Source organism: Stomoxys calcitrans, chromosome 2, assembly GCF_963082655.1.
Source record: "Stomoxys calcitrans chromosome 2, idStoCalc2.1, whole genome shotgun sequence".
In the NCBI taxonomy this organism is placed as follows: domain Eukaryota; kingdom Metazoa; phylum Arthropoda; class Insecta; order Diptera; family Muscidae; genus Stomoxys; species Stomoxys calcitrans.
In genome coordinates, this window is record NC_081553.1 from 163,525,938 (window position 1) to 163,551,611 (window position 25,674).

The 25,674-nt window shown below is 36.6% G+C and overlaps 1 protein-coding gene across 1 annotated transcript in view; it reads left to right on the top strand.

Annotated features, from left to right (window-relative positions):
- Positions 1-24,794, top strand: part of LOC106086860 (putative fatty acyl-CoA reductase CG5065) — a 51,380-nt gene extending 26,586 nt beyond the window's left edge. The window contains exons 2-7 of the mRNA XM_013251674.1: positions 1,946-2,215; positions 5,328-5,609; positions 15,151-15,263; positions 15,316-15,425; positions 23,768-24,200; positions 24,272-24,794. Of these exons, the coding sequence (XP_013107128.1) occupies positions 1,994-2,215; positions 5,328-5,609; positions 15,151-15,263; positions 15,316-15,425; positions 23,768-24,200; positions 24,272-24,692 (1,581 nt within the window). The 5' untranslated portion in view covers positions 1,946-1,993 and the 3' untranslated portion in view covers positions 24,693-24,794. The remainder of the gene's footprint in view (positions 1-1,945; positions 2,216-5,327; positions 5,610-15,150; positions 15,264-15,315; positions 15,426-23,767; positions 24,201-24,271) is intronic.
- Positions 24,795-25,674: the final 880 nt, after the last annotated feature.

Below are 25,674 nucleotides of genomic sequence, written 5' to 3' on the forward strand. Positions count from 1 at the left end.
TGTGGTTGTGCACTGCAAAGATGCTATCAGACAATATATATGTTAGCAAATTAACCCGTTGAGTACGAAGAATTAGTCGCTCTCCAAGGTTTTGATTTTATTGCACACGTTATTTGTATTATGTCACTGTTCAGCTTTCGAGGTTAACCCGCACCGGCACTTAGGTTTGGACACAATATTAGACATAAATCAACTTATCGGGCGTGGTACTGAAAACAATTAGGGATTTTGTGAGTAGGAGGAATTCTTGACTTAAATTTTCTTCGATGTTACTTTTTAGTATTTTAAACGCACAACAAGCCGATTACAGGCCTAGGTGTTTGTCCACAGTGGCGTGAGGCGGGTTATTATCAGCACCCTCTTTTCAAACTAACCTAGGGATCGCAAAGTCGACTTTCGACTAGTCGATCAGTCGACTTTTTGTGCAAAAAAGTCGAAGTCGACTATCAATGATTAATAAGTAGAATAGTCGATTTTGAAGTCCAAAAGAAAGCTGCACAGACATATTAGTTTTAAATTTAGCAAGCAACATGGTAAAAGTATAGTCCAATCCATGGACGAATCAAACAATATTTTATAGTAGTTTCCCTATAGGGGTACATTTCACAAATAGAGATTTTTGCGCCGAATTTAGCGAAGTCAAGTTGGAATTTAGATCTATTCTAAATTCCGATTTGGTGAAGACGGTCTGTTGTCATGTTTAATTTCATTTTTGAAAAATGGTCTTTGTTAATGCCGGATGCATAAAATCTGATAGAATAGAGATAATTTTGTGTTTCTTCTGGGGTTTTATAGAGAAAGTGATAAAGAATAAAACTTCGTTACTGCAATAAAATGTGATGTTCTACTTGGGAGCAACACTAGTTGAAAGTCGTCTAGGTAAACCATTTCAAGCTTTAATTCAACCACAAAAAAGGCAAAATAAACAGGAATGTGGAACTTTTGCAATCAGCCATACTGGCTTTAAGACAGCGGGGTAGTTTTGACATAAAAATGAGCCAAATTTGCATTTAAAATTTTTCCTATTAACTCCCCTTTAGGAAAATACAAAGAAATGAATATATCTCCATGGCAAAAGTCTACGAAGACTTATAGGAAATAGAAAATTATTTAGAAAATTTTGGAAATTTTTGACAAAAAGTCAGCAAAAGTCGACCTTAATAAGGTCGAAAAGTCGACTTTTCGCAAAAATAAGTCAAAAAGTCGAAAAATCGATTTTTGGTATTTTGATAAAAGCCGAAAAGTCGACTTTTCAAACCATCATGGGTTCCCTAAGCTAACCTATTTACACTTAAAATAATCTTATCGACTATCGCCAAAATAGTAAAAATGTTACTACATATATGAGAAAGAAACATGAGACATATATCCCATTCTTTTTTTGATTAAATGCAAATTTTCTAAAATACAAAAAGGGTTAACAAATGTATCTCAATAATGTTCAAAAACCTTGAAATTCATATAAAAACTGTGAAATCGAATCGACTCGGAAGAACCTAAAGCGTTTCGACTTGTTGAAAAAAAAAATTTTAATATACCGTAGATGACATTTATGTCAGGTCATTGAAAGTGAACTTGACCAACTTAGAGGTTGATTGAAATTACACTATGATTTACTATGAATTTGTACTTGGCACCTTTTATTCCCTCCCCAAAAACCATTCATGGTAATTACACAAAGTAAACACTCAGCAAATATCAAATGTAAAAAAAAACTACTAATGCAATCTGTGGAAGTCCCACAGAATGTTGTTGGCTAGATTAACTAGTAAATAAGCAATGATTCACACTTGTGGGAAAAATGGTTTCCCCATTAAACGTCATCATCGGCTCCGCTACCATCATAAATTGTGGCTTAAATTCATGGTGACATGAACATGATGGGGACTATGATACCGCACTGTAATGGTTTATTTATTTAAGTCTTGTCCATGTTTATTTGCAGCAATCTGTGGACTAGTACAAAAACATCCAAACAACCAGTTACAACGTCATGGAGTCGTTGAAGGAGAGTCTTGAAGAAGAGCAATCGCAGGTAGCATCTTGGTATGCTGGCAAAAAAGTACTTATAACCGGGGCCACAGGCTTCATGGGTAAAGTATTGGTGGAAAAACTTCTTAGAAGCTGCTCTGACTTGGAGGGTCTGTACCTGCTGATACGGCCGAAAAGAGATCTCACACCGGCAGATCGTAAAGACCAATATTTGAAATGTGTGGTATGTAAATAAACTAAATACACATGCCAACATTCATTATCAACTAATTCACTTAACTATCGTTTTTGCATACATATGTACATATCTCCATTGATATGTTTTACCGGACTTTTCTGAATAGCATTAAAATAATAGTTGCTCAAACATACATACAGCTGTGTTTGAAAAAATAGGAGTGCTACCACCTCACATTTTCACAAGTTCAATTTGTTGGTATATCAACATCCAAATTAGGTGCTATTCTAAGGTTATGTTAGAAGTAAAATTACAAATAGAAGATCATAATAAATAGTTTATTTTTTTAATGGGATTGATTGTTTTGTCGTTTGGTTTTTGAATCGCTTTGTTCAAAAAACTAGGAGTATGAATGATTTGTTATAAAAGTAAACCAAAGAAGTGAATTCTGAATATATAAAAGTCATAATAAAGCGGTTGCAATTGTTTAGAATAAGGTTAAAACAATAATTTCTGTAATAGAGGGACGTAAAAAGCACTGTTCCAAAGAAAGGCGAGAATTGGCCCAAAACTACGAAAACTAATCAAAATACTATGAAAAAACAATAGTAGGAAATGACCGAAACACTCGAACTCATACGTAAAACATCAAACATATTGATAACCTTCGATTTATTATGTAGCAAAAGGAACCCTACTGCGTCTTCAAAAAAGATTCAAGGGGGACTCACTATTTGCAAACGTTTGTTGGACCTGAGGGCCTTCCCCACCACCCATAACCCCATAGCAGTACAAATTTACCGATTGGGAAAATACGGATATCAAATGAAAGCTATTTAAAGGTAGAGTCCAATGCTTATATACAAATTTATTCCTTGGTGTCTGAGGCGCCTCCCCACCCCCAAAACCCCTCAACAGGACATGTTTACCGATTCGGATAATATGGGTATCAGACGAAAGACATTTGGAAGCTGAGTACACATCTGTTATAAGAATTTGGTCCAAGGTGTCTAGGGGGCCTCCCCAATCCAAAAAAACCCCCAAAACGAGCATAAATGTACAACGTCACAAAATGGGTATCGAATTAAAGGTCCTTGGGACTTGACTACGAATCTGGCATGCACAATTAGGGCAGAGTCTGGGACCGGCCCACCTACTAAATACCCTTTAATAGGACGTGTAGTTCGATCGGGATAATATGTCAATTAAAAGAAAGGACTATGACAGGATATTTCGAATCTAATGTTAGTATAAGCATTCAGGTATCTGGGTCACGTCCTACCGTTCCGCAGGACAGTAGATCGCGACAATAAAAGACTCAAATAAATTGTCGTTTGGTTCTTTGCGTCGGATGATCGAGAATATATTGCACTCATGTAAGATGACCGAAAATATATTTTACTCAATGAAAGGACGTGTCAGAGGGCAATCCCCCTATCCTACCCAAAAAAAAGGAATTAAGAATAATATATGAATAACATGAAATAATTTATAAAGGCCAATCAGGATAGAAAAGGACAGAAATAAAAGGTCTTTAGTAGTAGAGTATACTTTTTACCATCAAATTAGTATGGAAACAGGAAGCCCTGCGGATCTTTAAGATGCCAAGCCGTTGGGACTCGGATATAAAAGGAGGCCCCTTATCATTGAGCTTAAAACTTGAAGCCGACTTCACTCATTGATATGTGAGAAGTTTACCCCTTTTCCTTAGTGGAATGTTCATGGGCAAAATTTGTTGTTTGTTTGTAAGTACGTGTGTGGCCGTCCCACCCTACATACCCCTCAAACTGGACATATTTGTGTATTATGGCAAAAAGGTGCTCAAATCTGTATCTGTTTCATGGCCAAGTGTTTCAGGGACGCCTCACCTCATAAACTCCCCCTAAACCACTCATATATAAACCACAATCTGATATCCACTTTTGGGGCAAAGAGTTTGGCTACTCCAATCCACCACCAAATCCAAGAGAATGAAGTAGATCTAACATCTAAACATTAATGGGTGGACCCTCCCCTTACCCTATTTCCAAAAACCCCAGATCTCGGAGATGGGTGGGATATCTAGGGGGCCGCGCAACCTTAAAGCCACCAGCCAAATAGAATATAAACCATTAATTACAATGTGGGACTCAAATGAAAAGCATTTGAGACCAGAGCACGAATCTGATGTATGGGAATCCGCCTCACTCTCAAAAACACCTCCATACCGGACATATTTACCGACCATAGCAATATACGGATCCAATGAAAGGTATTTGGGAGAAGAGCACCAATATAATGCCCAAAATGGCTCGAAATGTCTGAAAGCACCCCCAAACAGGACTTATTTCCCGACGTGACGGCATAGGGCTCAGAAAAATAAGAGAATGAAAACAGGCGCAGCGGTTTGTTCCGTATAGACTCAAAAACGGCTGAACCGATTACCTTGAAATTTTCGCAGATTGTGTAGGTTGGTCTGGAAGGAAACATAGGATAGGTAGTACTTTTGGGGCTTTACCCCAAAAGTACCACCCAAAAAAAAATGTATACAGATCGGGACACTAAAAAATGGACACATTAACAAATTATGACTATATGGGACTCGGTTTGTTTGTTTGTTTCGTAGATTTAAAAACGGCTGAACCTATTTTCTTTTAATTTTCACAGATTGTGTAGAATGGTCTGGAAGGAAACATAGGCTATATAATTTTATGATCCTAGATCTGGATATTCAGCAGAATCAAGCAAGCGAAAGATAGAACACAACACAGTGCTAAAACAACAACAAATAAGTAGTCTGGAGGGAAATTTGTGACATCGTTTAAAGAATGATTTGTACTATTCTTGGAAATGCATTTAATACTTTTTAGCTATCCATATATAAAGATTTCGGGTTTCGGATACTTCAACTTAAATTTTAATGTCAAATTCGTACTCTACTTCAATTTACTTTTAATTTGAATCCATATTGACATGATCGGTCTTCGTATCGTATGAAGGTTTTTGTTTCATAAAACAGAAATCTACGCAAAACTTCAGTTTAGCATGTTCACTTTTGAAAGCGTGATTACAACTAACGGACGGACGGGAAGACAATAGTCTCAATAGTCTTAGAACTGTTGGCTGAAAACAAAAGTCTTATTTAGAGTTGTAAAAATTCTTTTTTTTCGTTTTTCAGATTTTTAACAAAGTGGTTGCAACTTACCCTGACATTGGAAAAAAGATCCACGTTATTGGAGGTGATGTCTTGGAGGATAATCTCGGTATACACTCAATCGACAGAGATAATTTAATTAGAAATATAGATGTTATATTTCATTGTGCTGCTAATGTACGCTTTGATCAACCACTTCGTCCCATGATTCAGATGAATGTGATGGGGACACTAAAGGTTCTGGAGTTAGCTTCAAGTATGGAAAATCTCAAAGTGTTCGTGCATGTGTCTACAACCTTTTGTCAGGTAAGGCTGTTTGCATTTTATCACAATATTTGGGTTGTTTTATTTGGCTGTCTAGCGGATTCGTTAACTTAAGGAGAGTATTCTGTTTAGCAGAGAATTCCATATAAAAAATATGTCAACGAAACGTTGGCGAAGAATAGGCAGAAAAGTAGCACTCTGCTTCTAATGAGGAATTGGCTAAAAAATTCTTGTGGCAACCCTTGAAACCATTGCCGGCATCATTTTTGTTTGTGTTACTGGCATCATTTTTTATACCCACCACCATAGGATGGGTCAATACTAATCAAGTCATTCCGTTTGTAACACCTCGAAATATTGACCTGAAACTCTATAAAGTATATATATATTCTTGATCGTCTCGACATTCTAAGTCGATCTAGACATGTCCGTCCGTCCGACCGTCCTCTGTCGAAATCACGAAAGGGGTCGAACGTGTAAAGCTAAGCCGCTTGAAATTTTGCACAGTTACTTCTTATTGATGTAGGTCGTTGGGGATTGCAAATGGGCCATATCCTCTTATAGTTTTGTCAATTAAATTAAATGTTCACAACATATGATTAAATGTTTTAAGAATATATAATAATATTATAGATAATATTAGCTAATCATGGATAGCATTTTTCTACATACCAACTTTGCGAGCGAAATCCGCTTGATGGGTAAATAAAACACCCCTATTATTGAAGCTTTATATAGACGATATGTATTTGTCATATGACATGCCACTATCTATATTCTTATAGCTTTCCTTATGTAAGTCAGATATGAATAGAGCGCGCTCTAATTGGCATGTATCTGTCATAAGATTAATTTGACACGTCATGTGGCAAATACAATAGATGAATATTCTGCTGAAGAAATCTCGTATACCTTGCATTTTATCAAGGTGCGCTTCTGCTGCCGCAAAATGAAATTGGAACATTCTTTGCACAATGTTTTTCATATTCTCCATGAATACATGTAAGAAATTCAGTTTTTTTCTGCAACATCATTTGTTAAAATTGTTAAAATGAATTCAATCGAAATCTGCTTGTTCACAAAGAAGACAAAGTTGAACCAATTTAACGCTCCACGTTTCCTCAATACAACGATTTCGATATCTAACAAGGTCAAATATTTAGAAGTGATCTAGGACCGGAAACTGAATTGGAAGTGTCTCATTTAGGAGCGTTCCGAGAAGGCTTACAGATGTTGGGCTCTATGAAGATGGGCCGTAGGCTCAAAATGAAGCCTGATTCCGAGGATAGTCAACTATCTCTACAGAAGTGTGATTAGACCAATACTTACTTACGCTTTAATAGTTTGGTGGACTGCTATGGAAAAAAAGTACAACATTAGGACCATACAACAAGTTCAGAGAACAGGACCATGCCCACTAGGGGATGAAGTGTGAGGCAGCCAATGCGGCTATAAGACTTACGGCGATGGGAGAATGGATTGAGGATGGGTGCAGCTCATACCATCGCGGTATAATCGAGGCAACGATAGGAAATCTGGAAGGAAAGAAAGAGGTTTCCGATCGGATACCTGAGATGACAGATTAAGGTCGAGTGCGAGGCATTGTTGCCAGCGGCACAGTCTTGGACTGACGGAACCCTAGTATTGCCATCTGGAAGATCATGTTACACGGATGAATCAAAGCTAGAGGGCAGAGTGGGTCTGGGAGTCTTCATTGGGAATCCAGGAACTCTGTTTTAGACTGCCTGACCATAATACGGTCTTGAGGGCGGAAATCCGGGCGATCACGGAATGCGTGAAGTGGTGTGGTGCTAACGTAAGGACGTCGAGTGTTAATATCTTTACGGACAGTAAACTGGCTATCAGGGCAGTAACAACCAGGACGGTAAGGTCACGAACAGTTTTGGAGTGTAAGAAGGATATTAACGCCTTCTCTAAGGATGGCAAGATTCGTATCTTTTGGTTGGCGGGACAGCGGAGTTACTGGCAATGAGAAAGCAGACGAATTGACAATGAAGGACAGAGGACTGCCGTCAATAAAGTTAAGATCGTGGGCTACGAACGCACATTTAACATTATAGAACAGCGAAACAGTCGGTAAAACGACGAAAATTCGATTCGAGGTTACCTTTAGTAGTTAGATCACACCACAAGCCGATTACTGGCTAAGGTGTACGTCCATAGTGGCAAAGGACGCATTAATATCCGCAACCTCTTTTCAACCTAACCTAAAGTGAATTTTAGAAACGTTTTTATTTTCATTTTTGAAAATTTTGTAACATATGCTGTGTTTTATTTTTGTGTTATATAGTGCAAATCACGTTATTAGTATCTGTAATCGTATGATACTGATAACTTTCCAGTACAACTTTGCACTGATATTCTAACCAGAACATCTGACTGGCACTGGATAGGACTAAAATAAATCAAAACAATAATAAGCATTGCATGTTACCAAAAGTATTTCCTATGACAATGACCGGCCCGGCTAACAGACATCGGTATTTAGGTACCAACCTAGGGGCGTGGTATTGAAGACAATTAGGGATTTTGAAAGTAGCACGGAATTCCTGACTTAGATTTTCTTTTTATACCCACCACCGAAGGATGGGGGTATATTTATTTTGTCATTCCGTTTGCAACACATCGAAATATCCATTTCCGACCCTATAAAGTAAAAGACGATCTAGCCATGTTCATCCGTCTGTCTGTTGAAATCATGCAACAGTCTTTAAAAATAGAGATAATGAGCTGAAACATTGCACAGATTCTTTTTTTTTTTTTGTTCATAAGCAGATTAGGTTCGAAGATGGGCTATATCGGAATATATCTTGATATAGCCCCCATATAGACCAATCCGTCGTTTTAGGGTCTTAGGCCCATAAAAGCCACATTTATTATCCAATTTTACTGAAATTCGGAACAGTGAATTTGGCTCAGATCGGTCCAGATTTGCATGTAGACTGATCTCTCGATTTAAGGTCTTGAGCCCATAAAAGGCGCATTATTGTCCGATTTTGCCAAAATTCGGGACAGTGGAATATGGCATAGATCGGTCTGGATTTGGATATACCGATCTCTCGATTGAAGGTCTTGGGCATATAAAAGGCCCCGAAATTTTGAACAGTGCGTTGTGTTAGGCCCTTAAACATTCTTCTTTAATTTGGCTCTGATCGATTCAGATTTGGATATAGCTGCCATATAGACCGATCTCTCGATATAAGGTTTTTAGCTCATAAAAGGCACCTTTATTGTCCGATTTCGCCGAAATTTGAGACAGTGAGTTGCGTTAGGCTCTTCGACAACTTTCTGCAATTAAGCCCAGATCGGTCCAGATTCAGATATAACTGCCATAAGACCGGTCTCTCGATTTAAGGTTTTGGGTCCATAAAAGGCGCATTTATTGATCGAATTGGCCGAAATTTGGGACCGTGACTTGTGACTTTTCGACATCCGTGTCGTATATGGTTCAGATCGGTCTATATTTGGATATGGCTACCAAAAATACCAATATTTTGTTCTACAAAATTGAACAATGACTTGTACTTATTAGACATCTCAATATCCGTGTCGAATTTAGTGCAAATGGGACCATATTTCGGTAAAGCTGCTATGGGGGCATAAATTATTAATTTTTTATAGGAATATGATAAAAGGTGGTTTACATATACCCGAGGTGGTGAGTATCCAAAGTTCGGCCTGGCCGAAATTAATGCCTTTTTAGTTGTTCGAGGTTACTTTTTAGTATAAAGAGCACACAACAAGCCGATTACTAGCTTAGGTGTGTAAATTGTATGTTTGAAACATACTCACAATTTTGCAAATGCAATTTAAACAAGCCGTTTCTATAGTTTTTCGAATTTTTCTAGTGAAATGCATCTATGTTTACATTTATATTATTCTCTTATTTTATTTAAAAACTGGGCATAGCGACACTTTTATTATAAAATAGAAAAATAAATAAAATGTAGAATATTGGAGCTATTAAAATTTAAAACTAATATCATAGAACTATGTTTGCCTCACTGCAGTGGTCGCAGCAATTTGTCTAGCCACAATGTTTAGAGGCATTAGGGGTAGCATTAAATTTAGTACATTAAATGGCGTAGTCTTCAGTCCGGCTGTGATGCATAAACAAGCCATCCTTCGGATTCGCCTGAGTATTGAACAATAGGTGAAATTTCCGACAAACCACTACACCCTATAGCTTAATAGGTCTGACAACTGCAGCATAACGCATAACACGCAGTTTAAACCCCTAACTTTTGCCAATGGCTCTCTTTTAGGTGAATAGGGCAAGAGTTGTCTTTCTTTCCCTTTCCAAAATTTTAGATTTGAGTTAAATTTCCTGTCCAGAAAAACACCCAGGTATGTTGCGCTTTCAGTAAATGGTACATTCGGTCCTCCCAAGGAGACAGGTGCCACCGTAAGTAACTTGTTTCTTTTGTTGAAAAGATCTACTCCTGTCTTTCACGGATATACGCCAAGACCACTTTCAGTAGCCCACTTAGCTGTAGCATTAAGATTTTCCTGAAGTATGTCTCTAAGAGTGCTGGGAAACTTTCCTCTAACGCAATAGCCACGCCATAAGCATACGCGACCACTTCAACACCATTTTCTTCCAAAGACAATAATGTACTGTTAATGGCTATATTCAAAAGTAGAGGAGATTGTACACCACTTGCTTGAGTTGTTCCTCTGCTGATCCATCTTTTCAGTTTTAAAGATCCCAAGCCTGACGTAATACACCTTTCAATAAGTAAGTTATTATTAAACTTTCTTATGGTAGTGTGGATGCCTAGAAACTCCAACTCCTTCATGATTGACGTCGATTTTACATAATGGAAATCACCTTCAATGTCCAGAAATGATACCTAAGTCGTGAAGGGTTGTTTCAATGAACTTTCTCTTACTGTATAAATGCTGTTTCCGAGACAGGCGATCTCCAGGGATCTTTGCTCTAAGATATGTTTCTATCAAGAAAGCGAAAGCGAAAAGGCCTGCATGAAACGTTGAATTCGCTAGATCATATTTTAAAAGATGGAAGAACAGCGTTCTTTCAAAAAATAGCTAGATAACGCAATGGATCATTAAACAGAAGAGAGGTACCATTTACTGAATATGTATTAAAAACTTCATTCTCAATTTAGATACAATAATAAAAAAATATATATTTAAATTAAACATTCACGTCTATAATAATTTAATAAGGATGGTGCCATTCAAGTGAGCCAAATATTTGTTTATTTTTATATTATACTTCGGCTGGGCTGAATCTTATATACCCACTACCATGGATCGCGTTTGTAAAGTTCTTTGCACGATTTCTCCTTACAGACAATAGCTAATGAAAGACATAAGGCGCATTCCATGTTCAGCTGGGCCGAATCTTATATACCCTCCGAAATGAATCGCGTTTCTTAAGTTCAAAGAGGGTTCTCCTTCCAGGCAGAAGCTTATGAAAGATAATGGGAAGTCATAACAAGAAATACCCATGAATTCTTTTATATTTGGATAAAAGTTACTTTCTGTAGATGATTAAAATGTCAAATCGAGAGATCAGTTTGTATGGAAACTAAATTATGTTATGCTGGAAACGGGCGAGGATTGTACCAATTCCCAAGAGAAGAGGTTAATATAGGCCGTTTGAAACCTCTTTCATAAACAGATTGATGAATTTATAACTGACAACAATTTGCTGACTGAGGCAAAACTGGTTAAGAACTCAACGTTGTTGCACCACCGTTCTCCTGGACGCCACAGAGAATACAAGATCAAAAATTGATGACAATAGTGTTTGTTTTTGGTTCTAATCGTCCATTCCAAAGCTTTTCACACAGTGTGTCATGATGTTTTAATATCAAAACTTGCAGACAGATTCAAATTTCGTCCCTGTGCTGTTAAACTCATGGATTCCTACCTGCCTGTCTCCGCTGATGGGGAAAGCTGACTATTACTGACTTCTTTGATTTTTTCGCTCTATGTTAAGGACGTTGTTAACATACCTAGTGATTGTGATATCCATTTTTACTCCGATGATATCCAACTTTGTTTTTCGAGTACAATGGTGAGTATTGAATAGCTTGTGTCAGCAATATTAACGAAAACATGAAGCAAATAAGCCGTTGGGCTTCGATAAATGGTCTCCAAATGAATCTTAGGAAGACAAAATGTTTAGTTGTATCGAGACGTGGTATTATTGAGGATGACGTTTTGTGCCTTTATATTAATAATTATGTAGACTTGTAGATGATGTGAAGTTATTTTTGAAAGCAAGCTGTCATGGGGCAAACGTACAATGTGGTATGTCCAATATTTCATTCGAATGCCCATTCGGCACGACATAGCTAACTTGTATCTTTTTCTAAAACTGCTGTATTGCTGTTAAGTTTTTTCCAATTGTGACTCAAATCACAGAAACAAACTTAGAATCGCATCTAATGATATAGTCCGGTTCGAGTATGATGTTAAGAGATATAAAAGTGTGAGACACTTATCCCAAGATTTTTACCAAATGAGTTTTGCGCAACTGCTACCGTTGTACTTAAACTCTTCAAAAGATTATTTATTCTGGTGAACCAAAATGCCTGCATGAAAGTTTGAATTCTCTATCATCAAGATTAAAATTTGTTACACCAACTAGATATATATATATATACCTAATTTCTGAAAGACAATTCTTCACTAACACTGTGCGTCTTTGAAATAACCTAATTACAATACATTTAAAAGTAACCTTCTTAGACATTTTTCTTCAACACAATGAATATTGCCGCCCAATTGAATTATTATTTTTCGTTTTACTATACGATTTTCAATAGTTGATTTCGGTTATAATTTTTATTTTAAATGTAAATAATTCTTTTTTAATTAAATTTTCAATTTTCTTTACTTTTTATGTTTTTTGTTAAATTCCTGAACCATGACACATTTACTCATACAACATTTAAAAATGCTTAATTTTTTTATCTTCAAATTTCACTTTTTGTACTATCATGCTATATACGTTATAATAAATAAATCGGATAGAAATCTCGTCCTCCGATTAAATTCCTTGAGCCTCTCAAGAAGTATAATCGGGGGGTCCGGTTTATATGGGGGCAAAAATCAGGTTTTTGACCGATTCAAACAATATTTGTCATAAAAAACGTTATAATACAAAATTTGAGCGATTTTGATAAAGTTATGCACACATAGTGGCACATTACAAGAATATCGAAAGAATAGGGAAAAATGTTTCGAAGTCAAGAGGTGCGGATTAGGATTTTATTTTAGAACTTCTTAGAATTGTATGTACAATAGTTTACGTGTTTGCTATATGATCTAGGAAAACGTCCCGCCCTAATATATATACTTTGTTAGGTCTCAAATCAATATTTCGATGAGTTACAAACGGAATGGCGATGTTAGTATACCGCTTTAGGGTGATGACTATTTCACAACCTCATATCCCTGTATGATATTTTGATGAGTTTTTATGTAAGATTAGATAAAATCTGACATTAAGGTGGTTCATAAAAAAACCTCGGGCACATAATGATTAAAAAACTTAACAAATTTAATTTCGAAGTAGTTTGTGCGTGACCTTTTTTTAATATTTTAATGGTATAAGTGTTCATCCATGGTGCAACAGGAAATAATTTTTGGAAAAAAAAAACAAAAAGTCATCACCATATGAACAAGGTCCCAAATTGACTTGCCGGGCAGAAACATAGTGAAGGCAAAGTATCCTTATTGTTTATTCATTATGGTGATGACTTTTGCACAACTGACACGTAAACCACCGTGGGGCAGAGGCTAGGATGTCCACCTATGACGCCGAATGCCTGGATTCAAATCCCAGCGTGAACATCAGAAAAAAATTTTCAGCGGTGGTTATTTCCTTACTAATGCTGGCTACATTTATGAGGTTATGTCGTGTTAAACTTCTCTAAGTGGTGTCGCTATACGGCTGGCCGCACCGTGTTATACATATCTTTTCGTACACGTAGTCTAATAAAATAAAAATAGCGTCGGTGACAGGATGCAACCCTGCTTCACTCCTTTGTCGATCCCTAAAAGTCGGCTCCTTTTCTATTGAAACGGACAGCTTTCTAATTAGTGTCACGATCTTTTCAGGGATGCCCTCCACATGGAACTTCGCGAAACTGTGTCAAAAGCACGCTCTAAGTCAATGAATAAAAGGTATAGGTGTGTATTAAGTTCTGCAGATTGAAAATGATTATGCACAGGGAATTAATGTGGTCGACACAAGAACGTCCTGGCCGAAAACCTGCCTGTTCCTTCATCAAAATGCTATCAAGTGCAGGTGAAATACGCTGCAGAAGAAGACTTGCCATTACTTTATTTATAACGTTTAGCAATTAAATCCCTCACCAGTTCTTGCACTGGGTGAGGTCAATTTTTTTGGGATTGTGGCAAAATGACTTGCACCAAATCAATATTTTGGATTATTTTGAAACAGGTTTAAAACTCCTTTAAATTGGGATTCTAGTATATCAAAATATTCTGCAAAAATTTTTGCCGGAAAATTTTGGTGAATACACCAAAACCAAAAACTTAATATAAACACCAGAAATTAGAAAAAGGGAAAACACAATTAAGGGATAAAGTCATAGGTTAAAGTAAACGCCTTCTATAGGCTTCAGAACTCAAATCAAGAGGGAGCTATATTAGGTTATATACCTATTTGGACCATACTTGGTGTAGTTTTTGAGAGTCATAGCAGAAGTCATTGTCCAAAACTTCTGCCAAATTGGATAACAATTGCAGTTTATATGGGAGCTATATGAGCTTATAGATCGATTTAAACCATTCCTGTGGTAGTTGTTGAGACTCTTAACAGATGTCATCATGCAGCCATTTCATTTCAGCCAAATCGTGCAATAATTGCGACCTTTGGAGACTCAAGAAAATAAATCGGGAGAAAATAATATGGGAGCTATATCAGGTTATAGACCGATTTGGATCATATTCCACTTTTTCTATATTACACTCAAATATACCTCTGTACAAAATTGTAGAGCTCCATGATAACTCTAACTATTTTTGTCCAACGAATACACTAAGAGGCAACACTATGCGCTGTTCGGACTCGGAAGAAAAAAGCAGGTCCTTTATCATTAAGCTTAAACTTTGATCGAATTGCATTTTTTGATATCAGAGAAGTTTTGATATCAAGCGAAATTTAGTAGTAGTGGTTTCCCTGTAACATGTTTTGATGAATTTTTATTTTAGATTAGAGAAAATCTTCGAAAAAAAACCTCACGCACAAAACGATTTAAGGAATTTCATAAAAATTAATTTCAAAGTGGATTTTATTTTAGTCATTAATAAGCAAAAATTCATTAATTCGTTCAACAGGAAATAAGTTTTGAGAATGAAACTCAAAAATTCATCACCCTAACTCCCATCCCATGGTGAAGGGTATAATAAACACAATTCAATGTTTTAAAACTCTCTTTTTAAATCATGTACCTATTGAGATTTGTTTACAACAACACGACATAATTGTCTTGATAAAAAAACAATCGAATTCTTGTTTTCTTTGCTCACATTTTTCTGGTTTTCTTTTTTATTTTAGTGCAACGAACCAGTCGTAGAGGAACGAGCTTACCCAGCCCATTGCAATCCTTATGAAGTTATTAAAATGCTCGAAAATATGACTGATGACGAAATAGCGCAGGTTACTCCAAGGTAAACAATTTAATTCGATCGGGTTTCCGTTCAATAACATTTTTATCTGCAGGTTATTAAATGGCTTGCCAAACACATATGCCTTCAGCAAGGCGCTGTCAGAAGATTTAATTAACCGATATGAGCACACATTTCCAATAGTTATTACAAGGCCATCAATTGGTAAGTGTCTTAACATACAAATACAGGAAGAAATAAAAATAAAAATCATTTGTAGGATTATGCAAAAGTTATTTAATGAAAAAATGCATTAAAAAATTTTTATATATTAACTAAAAACAGAAGTTTGTAACAACTAAAACCGCATTCAGTTCGTAAAATAAAATCACTTCTTCATCAGTTCTCCGCACGATATCATTCTATATGAACTAGTTTAAACAAGGGTGGTCACTAAACCGTGTTTTTCCTTAAATCTATTTACAAAACATCGCAAAAAAGCTTTTGAAAAACCCGGTGTAAGTTTTCGAGATTTTTAAAAAACTGATTACATCTATATTAATGTAAACCTCTTAAAAAATTAAAAAAATGTGCATTAGAAATTTTAAAAGCCTTTCTGCTTATTCCATTTACAGTTTATGATTCAGCGGCTGACAATAGGGAACGCTTAAAAAAAGAAATAAAAAGGCGTGAAGTTCGGCCGGGCCGAACTTTGGATAGCCACCACCTCGGGTATATATGTAAACCACCTTTCGTCAAAATCCGATGAAAAATGCATACCTTATTCCCTATATCAGCTATATCGAAATAAGTTCCAATTTGGACCAACCAAAAATTTCAGTGAAATCGGATTATAAATGTGCCTTTTATGGGGCCAAGACTTTAAATCGAGATATCGGTCTATATGGCAGGTTTATCCAAATCTGGACCGATTTAGGCCAAGTTGCAGAACAACACAACTCACTGTCCCAATTTTCGGGGAAATCGGACAATAAATGCGCCTTTTATGGCCCCAAAACCTTAAATCGAAAGATCGGTCTCTATGACGGCTATATCCAAATCTGTACCGATCTGAGCCAAATTTAAGCAGAATGTCGAAGGATCCAACACAACTCACTGTCCCAAATTTCGGTGAAATCGGACAATAAATGCGCCTTTTATGGGCCCAAATCCTTAAATTGAGAGATCGGTCTATATGGCAGCTATATGCAAATCTTGATCGATCTAGGCCAAATTGCAGAAATATGGCGAGGGCTTAACTTAACTCACCGCCCCAAATTTTGGTGACATCGAACAATAAATGCGCCTTCTATGGACCCAAAACCTTAAATCGGGAGATAGGTCTATATGGCAGCTATATTCAAATCTGGACTGATCTGTGCCATATTGCAGAAGTATGTCGAGGGGCTTAACTTAACTCACTGTCCCAAATTTCGGCGACATCGGACAATAAATGCGCCTATGATGGGCCCAAAGCCTTAAATCGAGAGATCGGTCTATGTGGCAGCTATATCCAAATCTAGCCAAATTGAATAAGGATGTCGAAGGGCCTAAATTTCAATTAAGAAGATATAGTCCGATATAGCCCATCTTCAAACTTAACCTGTTGCAAACGGAATGACAAAATGAATATGACATTTTGTGCCAAATTTTTTTAATAAAATTTGAATGAAATGTTTTTCCAATGACAAAACTTTAATCACAATTTTCATTCAAAAATGTAAAATTTTTTAAAATAAAATGTCGATTTATTTTTTTTTTTCAAACTGAAATTTTAATTGCAAGCTTCAATTTATGGCAAAACGCAAAAAAATGTTCGGTCCAAAACTGGGTTTCAAAAATAATAAGTGTTGTTTTAAAAAATGGTAACCAAATTTTCAATACTTCCCAATTCACTGCGATAGTTTAAAGTTATAATAAAGGTTAAAATTTTAAACCCGTTTTGACATTGCACAGCGGTCGAAACGAAAAAAATAGATATATGTATGTTCCAAAGTTTTAATCTATTGATCTGAACAATACAAAATGTTCTAGACATTGGTAGAAGAGGACATAGAACCGACCTTCCCAACCTTGTGGACCCTACATCTTCTTTATCTAATAAACCGATTTACATGAATATTAGCTACAATAATCAAATTCAGTAACTCTTTAAGGAAGTAATTAATATCCGACTTTCTGAATTTTGAACAATGTTATGCATTATACCCATCAGTAATCACGGATATGGATGCCATATAGAGCAATCTCTAAATTAAACATCTATTATGAAACTGTTTGCCCATGTTCCCTAATGAAGTGTTGCAGTAGTATGAAAATAAATATTTTCGTGTAAAGTGGCACCCTTCTCAAAAATATTGTTAAGTTTTACGCAGAAACGATGTTTAGTTTTTTATTGGAGCACTCAACCGTAAACGATATCAGTAAAAGCGTGCGAAGTTCGGCCGGACAGAATCTTGAGAACTCCCATCCACGGATTGTGCAAATTTTAGCCAAATCTGGCAAAAATTGCGGCTTGAAAGTACTCAAGATGTCAAATCGGTTTATATGGGAGATATACCAGGTTATAGGTCGATTTGGACTTTACTAAGTACTGTTGTTGAAAATCATAACAGAACACTACATGCAATATTTCAGCCAAATCGGATAAAAATTGCGGCTTGTAAGGGCTCAAGAAGTCAAATCGGGAGATCGGTTTGTATGGAAGCTGTATCAGGTTATAGACCTATTTTGAGCGTACTTGGTACAGTTGTTGGAACTCATAACAGAACACTATGTGCAAAATTTTAGCTAAATCAGAAAAAAATTGCGGCTTCCGGGGGCTGAAGTTGTCCAATCGGGAAATCGGTTTATATGGGAGCTATATCCAAATCTGATCCCATATGGCCCATTTACAATCCCCAACGACCCACATCAATAGTCAGTATCTGTACAAAATTTCAAGCGGCTAGCTTTACGCGCTCGACCGCTATCGATTTCAACAGACGGACATGGCTAGATCGACTCAGAATGACGAGACGATCAAGAATATATGCACTTTAGGGGAATCTTAGATCAATATTTCCAGGTGTTTTAAACGGAACAACTGGATTATTAGTATACCCCAATCCTATGGTGATGAGTAAAAAAACAAGTAATAGCGTGCTAAGTTCATCCGGGCCGATTCTTATATATCTTCCTCCATGGATCGCATTTGTCAAGTTCTTTGCCCAGTATCTTGGTATTGGAGCTATGCGAGGTTATAAACCGATTCGGGCCATATTTGGCTTAGATGTTAAAGACAATATTAGATCCTATTGTGCAAAATGTCAACCAAATCGGATAAGAATTGCGCCCTAGAGGGACTTAATAAGTAAAATGGCCATATTTGGCAAGTTTGTTAGAGGTCATAGGTACAGGGACTGCTCGAAATTTCAGAAAAATCGGATAAGAATTACGCCCTCTAGAGGCTTAAGACCTAAAATCAGGAGATCGGTTTATATGGGAGCTTTATCAGGTTTTAGACCGATTCGAACCGTACTTGGTACATCCATTAAATGCCATAGAAGGCGTCAGAGTACAAAATGTCAGCCAAATCCGATAAGAATTGCGCCCTTAGAGGCCGAAGAAGTCAAATCGGGCGGTTGGTTGATACTTGGTACATAAATTAAATGCCATAGAAGGCGTCAGAGTACAAAATGTCAGCCAAATCCGATAAGAATTGCGCCCTTAGAGGCCGAAGAAGTCAAATCGGGCGGTTGGTACAAGGTTGAAAACCTATTTAAACCACACTTGCCACGTAAATTGGAGGTCATTGAAGAAGTCATTGTGCAAAACTTCAGCAAAATTGGATAAAAATTACACCCTCTAGAGGCTAAAAAAGAAAAATCTGGAGATCGGTTTATATGGCAGCTATATCTAAATATAGACTGACATGTCCCATACGGAAAGGGCTAGATCGACTTAATATGTCAAGACGATTAAGAATATACAATGGCATAGAAAAGTCTACACACCATACCATACCATACATATAAAACGAATTTATATACGAAAATTTTTTTTCGCCAAATATCAAAGGTTGCTAAAATTGTTCTCCCTAGCCAGAACTTTTATTTTTATCAAACATTTATGGAGTTATATCATATCCTTATTACGTGACTCTCAATTTACGAAGCTGCCATTTACGAAAAGGTATGTAGACTTATCTGTGTTATTACGTGACTCTCAGTTTACGAATCCATTTACGAAAAGGTATGTAGACTTATCTGTGCCTCTGTATATACTTTATGGGTTCTAATATCAATATTTCGAGGCGTTACAAACGGAATAGGGAAGTTTGTATACCCCCATCCTCTGGAGGGTATAAAAAGAAGCAAAATTTTTACTTGGAGGGAAATATAAGAAAAAATTTTTACTTGGAGGGAAATATAAGACGAAATAAGTAAAAGCGTGCTAAGTACGGTCGAGCCGAATCTTATATACCCTCAACTATCAATCGCATTTGTCAAGTTCTTCGCCTGGTATCTATTTATAACAAAAAAGGATAATGGACAAGAATTACTATGCTATTGGAGCTATATCAGGTTATAGACCGATTCAGGGCATACTTGGTTTGGATGTTGGAGACCATAGTAGAAGTCATTGTGCAAAATTCCATGGCATCTCTGTTCAACGTCACAAAAAAACCTCATAGTACATAATTTCAGACAAATCGGATAATAGTTGTATCCTCATGGGGCTCAAGAAGCCCCACTAAAAAAGGGTATCGTATTATCTATTAAAACATTTACCCAAATATTATTCAAAAATTTTATTTTGCTGAATTACGAGAACATATCCTGTTATCAAAGAAATTTCAATTAGTTCATATACTTAAAGTGGGTAAATTTCCTAAAAATTTTTCCTTACAACCGGTTTAAAAAACTTAATTCAATTCAAAAATGCTCCCCGAAGGGGAAATTTCATCCTAAATTGTAATCTGGAACAAACCAAATAACTTTTTTGTAGCAAATTTTTACTGATGCTTATTACCATTAAATTTCGGGACATGTCAGTATGAAGCCCGCCACGTTGTGAGGCCAAGTTTAATATACAATTTTTTAGTAAGTGGGGAATGAAATATGGTATGCATGATCTTTTAAATATGTAAATGCACTTTTAAGACATTTTCATTAACATCTTGTTGAAGATATACTTCTTTACAAAACAATCAGCATGTTTGGTTAAGATTTTTTTCATAAATTTTCATTAACGAAACAAAATTAGTTTTTTAGGAATTTTTTACACACATAAAAAACAAAATTCATTTGCTGTAATCAATTGTTTATTTTTCATATTTTTCATTAATGGTGGCAAATGGTAATCACATTTATCCTAATTTAATATCTTTAACAGATTTCAGCAAAGAAAATCACAACTTCTTGTCAAAAAATTTTGTGTATTTCTCTGAATGTGTATGTGTGGATATGCTTTGTCTGCCTTTGTATGGGTTGGTATATTTGGGCAGCGGTTCGTGGTTTTTCCTCAAAATTAAATTTCGGGCAAAAGTGTGTCCTTGTATGAGAGTGAGTATGAGTGTGTGTGAGCGCTTGTTGTGTCCACACAATCATCGTAAAGTGTAGGATTTTTTTGTGTGTTTTTGTTGTTTGGTGTTGCGTGTATAGTGGCGTGTCGATCAGTGGGTTTTTGTTTCGTTATTTGACATACAGTTTGCTTCGTTATTTGAAAGAGTGCAAAAATTTTACATACAAATAGAATTTAATTTTCACACAAATTTACTGGAGCATAAATATATTTTCCATGAAGCATTTTATCAAAAAACCGGAAGCCTCCCCCAAGAAACCCATGGTACGACCAAGAGTGTCGAGATACTACTGAAGCCAATAATGCCGCATACAGAGAGGAGAAACATCTATTCCGCAGAAAGAAAAAGGAAGTGGATAGACGTGAGTGTGAGCGAATTGCAATGTACAGGAGTCAGAAAAGTACGAAAATTCTACCAAAGAATTAAACATCAAACCGATGGCATTGGTGCGGCACATCCTCCTGCAGAGACAAAGAAGGTAATCTAGTAACTGACACAGATAGCATGCTGAAGATATGGAAAAACATTTTACTTAACTGATGTGTCCGACAATGGCGGCGAAGAGGATACCGCAGAACCAACCCCTGATGATGGTATAGAATGTTTACCTCCTAGTCAGAAAGAGGTCCAAGTAACTGTGGCCCGACTGAAAAACAACAAGGCAGCAGGAACCGACAGGTTACACGCTGAACTATTTAATACCGGAGGCGACACGCTGATAAGAGCATACAACGGATACCCAATGATTGGAACTTCAGCATACTATGTCACGTGCACAAGAAAGCAGACAAGACGGAATGTGGCTATTACAGAGGAATAAGTGTCCTCCCCGTCGCAACCAAGATACTCTTGAGCATACTGTGTGAAAGATTAAAACCCAAAGTCAATGAGATAATGCGGCTTCAGACCTGGTAAATCCACCCTAGATCAGATATTCACACTGCGCCAAATCCTGTAAAAGACCCGAGAAGGAGAAATCAACACCTACCATCTCTTTGTTTGACTACAAAGACGCTTTCGATACCCCTATACGTTCAAAGGTATTTCAAGCCATGTCTGAGTTTGGTATCCCTGCAAAATTAATAAGACTTTGCAGGATGGCACTTGCTGATACTCGTTCCTCAGTAAGAATGGGAAAGAATCTCTCCGAACCATTTAATACCAATCGAGCTTTCAGACAAGGAGACAGCCTATCGTATGATCTCTTTAATATCCTGTGGGAGATGATTATACGAGATGCAGATGTGAATAGATATGGGACACTAATCATAAGAGAACCACTGAAAATGAGTCTGGCAGTAAATGGAGATTAAACGAAATGGATGGTATCAACTCTCAAAACGCTATGTACTACCGATCAGATAAATAAATTGGAGCAAGTTGGAAACCATAACCTTGAGATAGTCAGCAACTTAATTTACCATGGCACCGGCATAACCGAAACAAATGACACCAGTTTTGAAATAAAGCGAAGAATAATACTGGCAAACAGATGCTTCGTTGGATTAAGTAAGCAGTTTAGAAACTAGGCCACCTCTCGAAGAAACGAAGATTACACTATACAATACACTGATACTACCCGTGTTGTTATACGTTTCTGAAGCATAGGTACTTGTGAAAACGGGTGAGGCAGTGCTTGGAGTGATTCAGAGAAAGATTCTTCGTAAAATATATGGACTAGTTTGCGTTAATGGAGAATATAGGCGTCGTATGAACCACGAGCTTTATGAACTGTATGACAATGATAGCATAGTTATACGCATCAAAATACAACGGCTGCTTTGGCTAGGTCATATTGTCAGAATGGATGAAGAAGCTCCAGCAAAGATGTCTTTTGAGGGCAAACACGGTGGTACACGCAACCCGGGACGACCAAAAGCCCAATGGAAAGATCAAGTGGTGGAAGATACTTCGAAAGTTCGTGTCAGAGACTATAAAATCATCTCAGAAGATCGAGGTCCTTGGAACTGCATTCTACGTTCGTTGTTGGTACACATTGTTTAAATGCGAAAATGCATGTGTATTTATAATTTACTACATAGTTACTTTATACAATTTATAAACTTTTTTCTCTTTTATTAATTCGATCTCTGAATTTTCAATCCCTTCAATTTGTAAAAATTAAAATATATCACTTAATTTTTACTTTTTAACTAAGTTGAAAATCAAACTGTACGTTTACCTTACCCATACTTGATATAAGACCTAGTCTTTTGTATGGGTATTATCACAATAAAAATAAGTACAAATACAATACAAAATACAAATACAATACAGTTGAACAAATGTTCTGTCATAGCCAATTAAAGTAAAGAGTTGTATTATTCTTTCTGAGTATGTCCTAAGGGGATCCATGTTTGGATATAGCTGTCATATATACCGATTTCCCGCTTATCCGATTTCACTAAAATTTCATTTTACAAAGTGAGCTGTGTTCATCCCTTCAAAGTATATACCGAGTTTGGTTTGGATCGGACCATTTTTGGATATAGCCTCTATATTGACTGATGTCACGATTGAAGGTCTCTAACCCAAAAAATGGCGTATTTTTATCCCATTTTTATGAAATTTAATAGGGTGAGCTATGCTTAACCAGAATTTTTAACGAATTTCACAGAATTTTAGCGAAATTTTAGCGAATTTCAGCGAAATCGCAAAATAAATATAGCTTTTATGGGCCTAAGTCTCTAAATCGGCGGATCGGTCTATATGGGGGCTATATCAAGATATAGTCCGATATAGCCCATCTTCGAACTTAATCTGCTTATGGACGAAAAAAAAAGAATCTGTGCAAAGTTTTAAAAAAATGGAGGGTATGCGTTTCCCTATTTGGAAAAAAATTTGGCCTTATCATTTAAAACAATGGTCGTTTTTAGCCAACATTCCTATTTGGTCATTCGAATTGAGTTATTGTAAATTGCGAATTAAAAATAATATAAATCTATTTTTATATTATTACTTTTATATTAAACGTTAAACTCTTAAATATTTTCAATTTCAGTAACAGCTGCTTGGAGAGAACCCCTTCCCGGATGGGTTGAAAGTATCAACGGGCCCACAGGTCTTATCATCGGCGGCGCTCGAGGCGTGATTCGCACCATGTACTGTAACCCCGATAATTCGTCTACCATTATTCCTGTGGATACTGCTATTAACGGAATGATAGTGGCTGGATATAAGAAATGCATTCAGAAGTCGATTACCACCGAGTTTGTCAATTTGTCAGTAGCAAACAAATCACTGCAAACCTGGGGAGAGTGTATCGAAACTGGAAAACGCCTATTTTACAAAACTCCATTAAGTTTTTCGTTGTGGTATCCAAACGGTGATGTTACAAAAAACTATTTGTACTTCAAATTTTGTGTTATTTTCTTTCACTATCTACCAGCATATTTCTTGGATTCGCTCCTATTACTACTGCGAAAGAAACCTTTGTGAGTAGAGCGACAAAAATATTATCGTTTTGATAGTTTTAACATAGCTTTATTTCTACTGACTATTTTAGCTTAGTAAAAGTGCAACATAAGGTATCCGCTGGTATTAAATTAATGCAGTACTACACCACAAAAGAGTGGGTGTTTGAAACCTACAAATTTGAAGAGCTTATGTCAAATCTGAACAAAACTGATGCCGACATTTTTAATATGGACACAAATCAACTGCAGTTCGAGCAATATATACACCACTACATTATGGGAATCAGGAAGTATATGTTGGGGGAGAGTGACGAAACAATTCCACGAGCCCGCCTTTTACTACGGTTCCAATATTGCTTGGATTGCTTCTCTAAGTTACTCATTGCCGGGATAGTTGGTTGGATATTATGGGATTACATCGAGGGCTTTGTTGAGAGCAGCGATATAATTCTCCAGTCGGTCATCCGCACATTTTTTTCGTATAAAAACAATACAGTTGGCGGGTCTTAATAATACTCCTACAAACACATTGCTTTACCCCCTATAACGCTTATTATATAACCATATGTATTAGGAAATAAAGGAAGTGTTAATCTTTGTCATTCATGTAAATGTTTTGATCATTAATGATTATTTATAAGTAAAATAGTGCACTGATAAAAAAAAATACGTTACAAAATCATGCAGCCGTGGAGTCAATATCATTAACTTCCGTTGCACAGTGCGATAAAAACGAAAAAAACTAGTAAACAATATGTCATTTGAGATCGGTCATTTGATCCAAATCTTCATTTGTGGTCCGATTTTCAAAAAACAAATTCCTGGATAGTGCTCAACAAGTAAAGTTCCCACCATCTCAGGTATATATGTAAACCACCTTTCGCCAAAATCCGGTGAAAAATGCATACCTTATGTCCCATAGCAGCTATATCGAAATATGTTCCGATTTGGACCAAATCCTAATAAGTAGTATTTCACTGTCCCAAATTGTTCAATTGTGTATAACAAACTCTTGGTCTTTTTACTAGCTATATGTAAATATAAACTGATCTGAACCATATACGACAAGTGAAATCTGATTATAAATGCGTCTTTTATGGGGCCAAGACTTTAAATCGAGAGATCGGTCTATATGGCAGCTATATCCAAATATGGACCGATTTGGGCCAAGTTGGAGAAAAATGTCGAAGAGCCTAACACAACTCACTGTCCAAAATTTCGGCGAAATAAGACAGTAAATGCGCCTTTTATGGGCCCAAAACCTTAAATCCAAAGATCGGTCTATATGGCAACTATATCCAAATCTGGGCCGATCTGTGCCATATTGCAGAAGTATATCGAGGGGCTTAACTTAACTCACTGTACCAAATTTCGGCGTCATCGGACAATAAATGCGCCTTTTACGGGCGCAATACCTTAAATCGAGAGATCGGTCTATGGCGACATTTGTGAGCTATATCCAAATCTGGATATAGCTGCCATATAGTGGCAG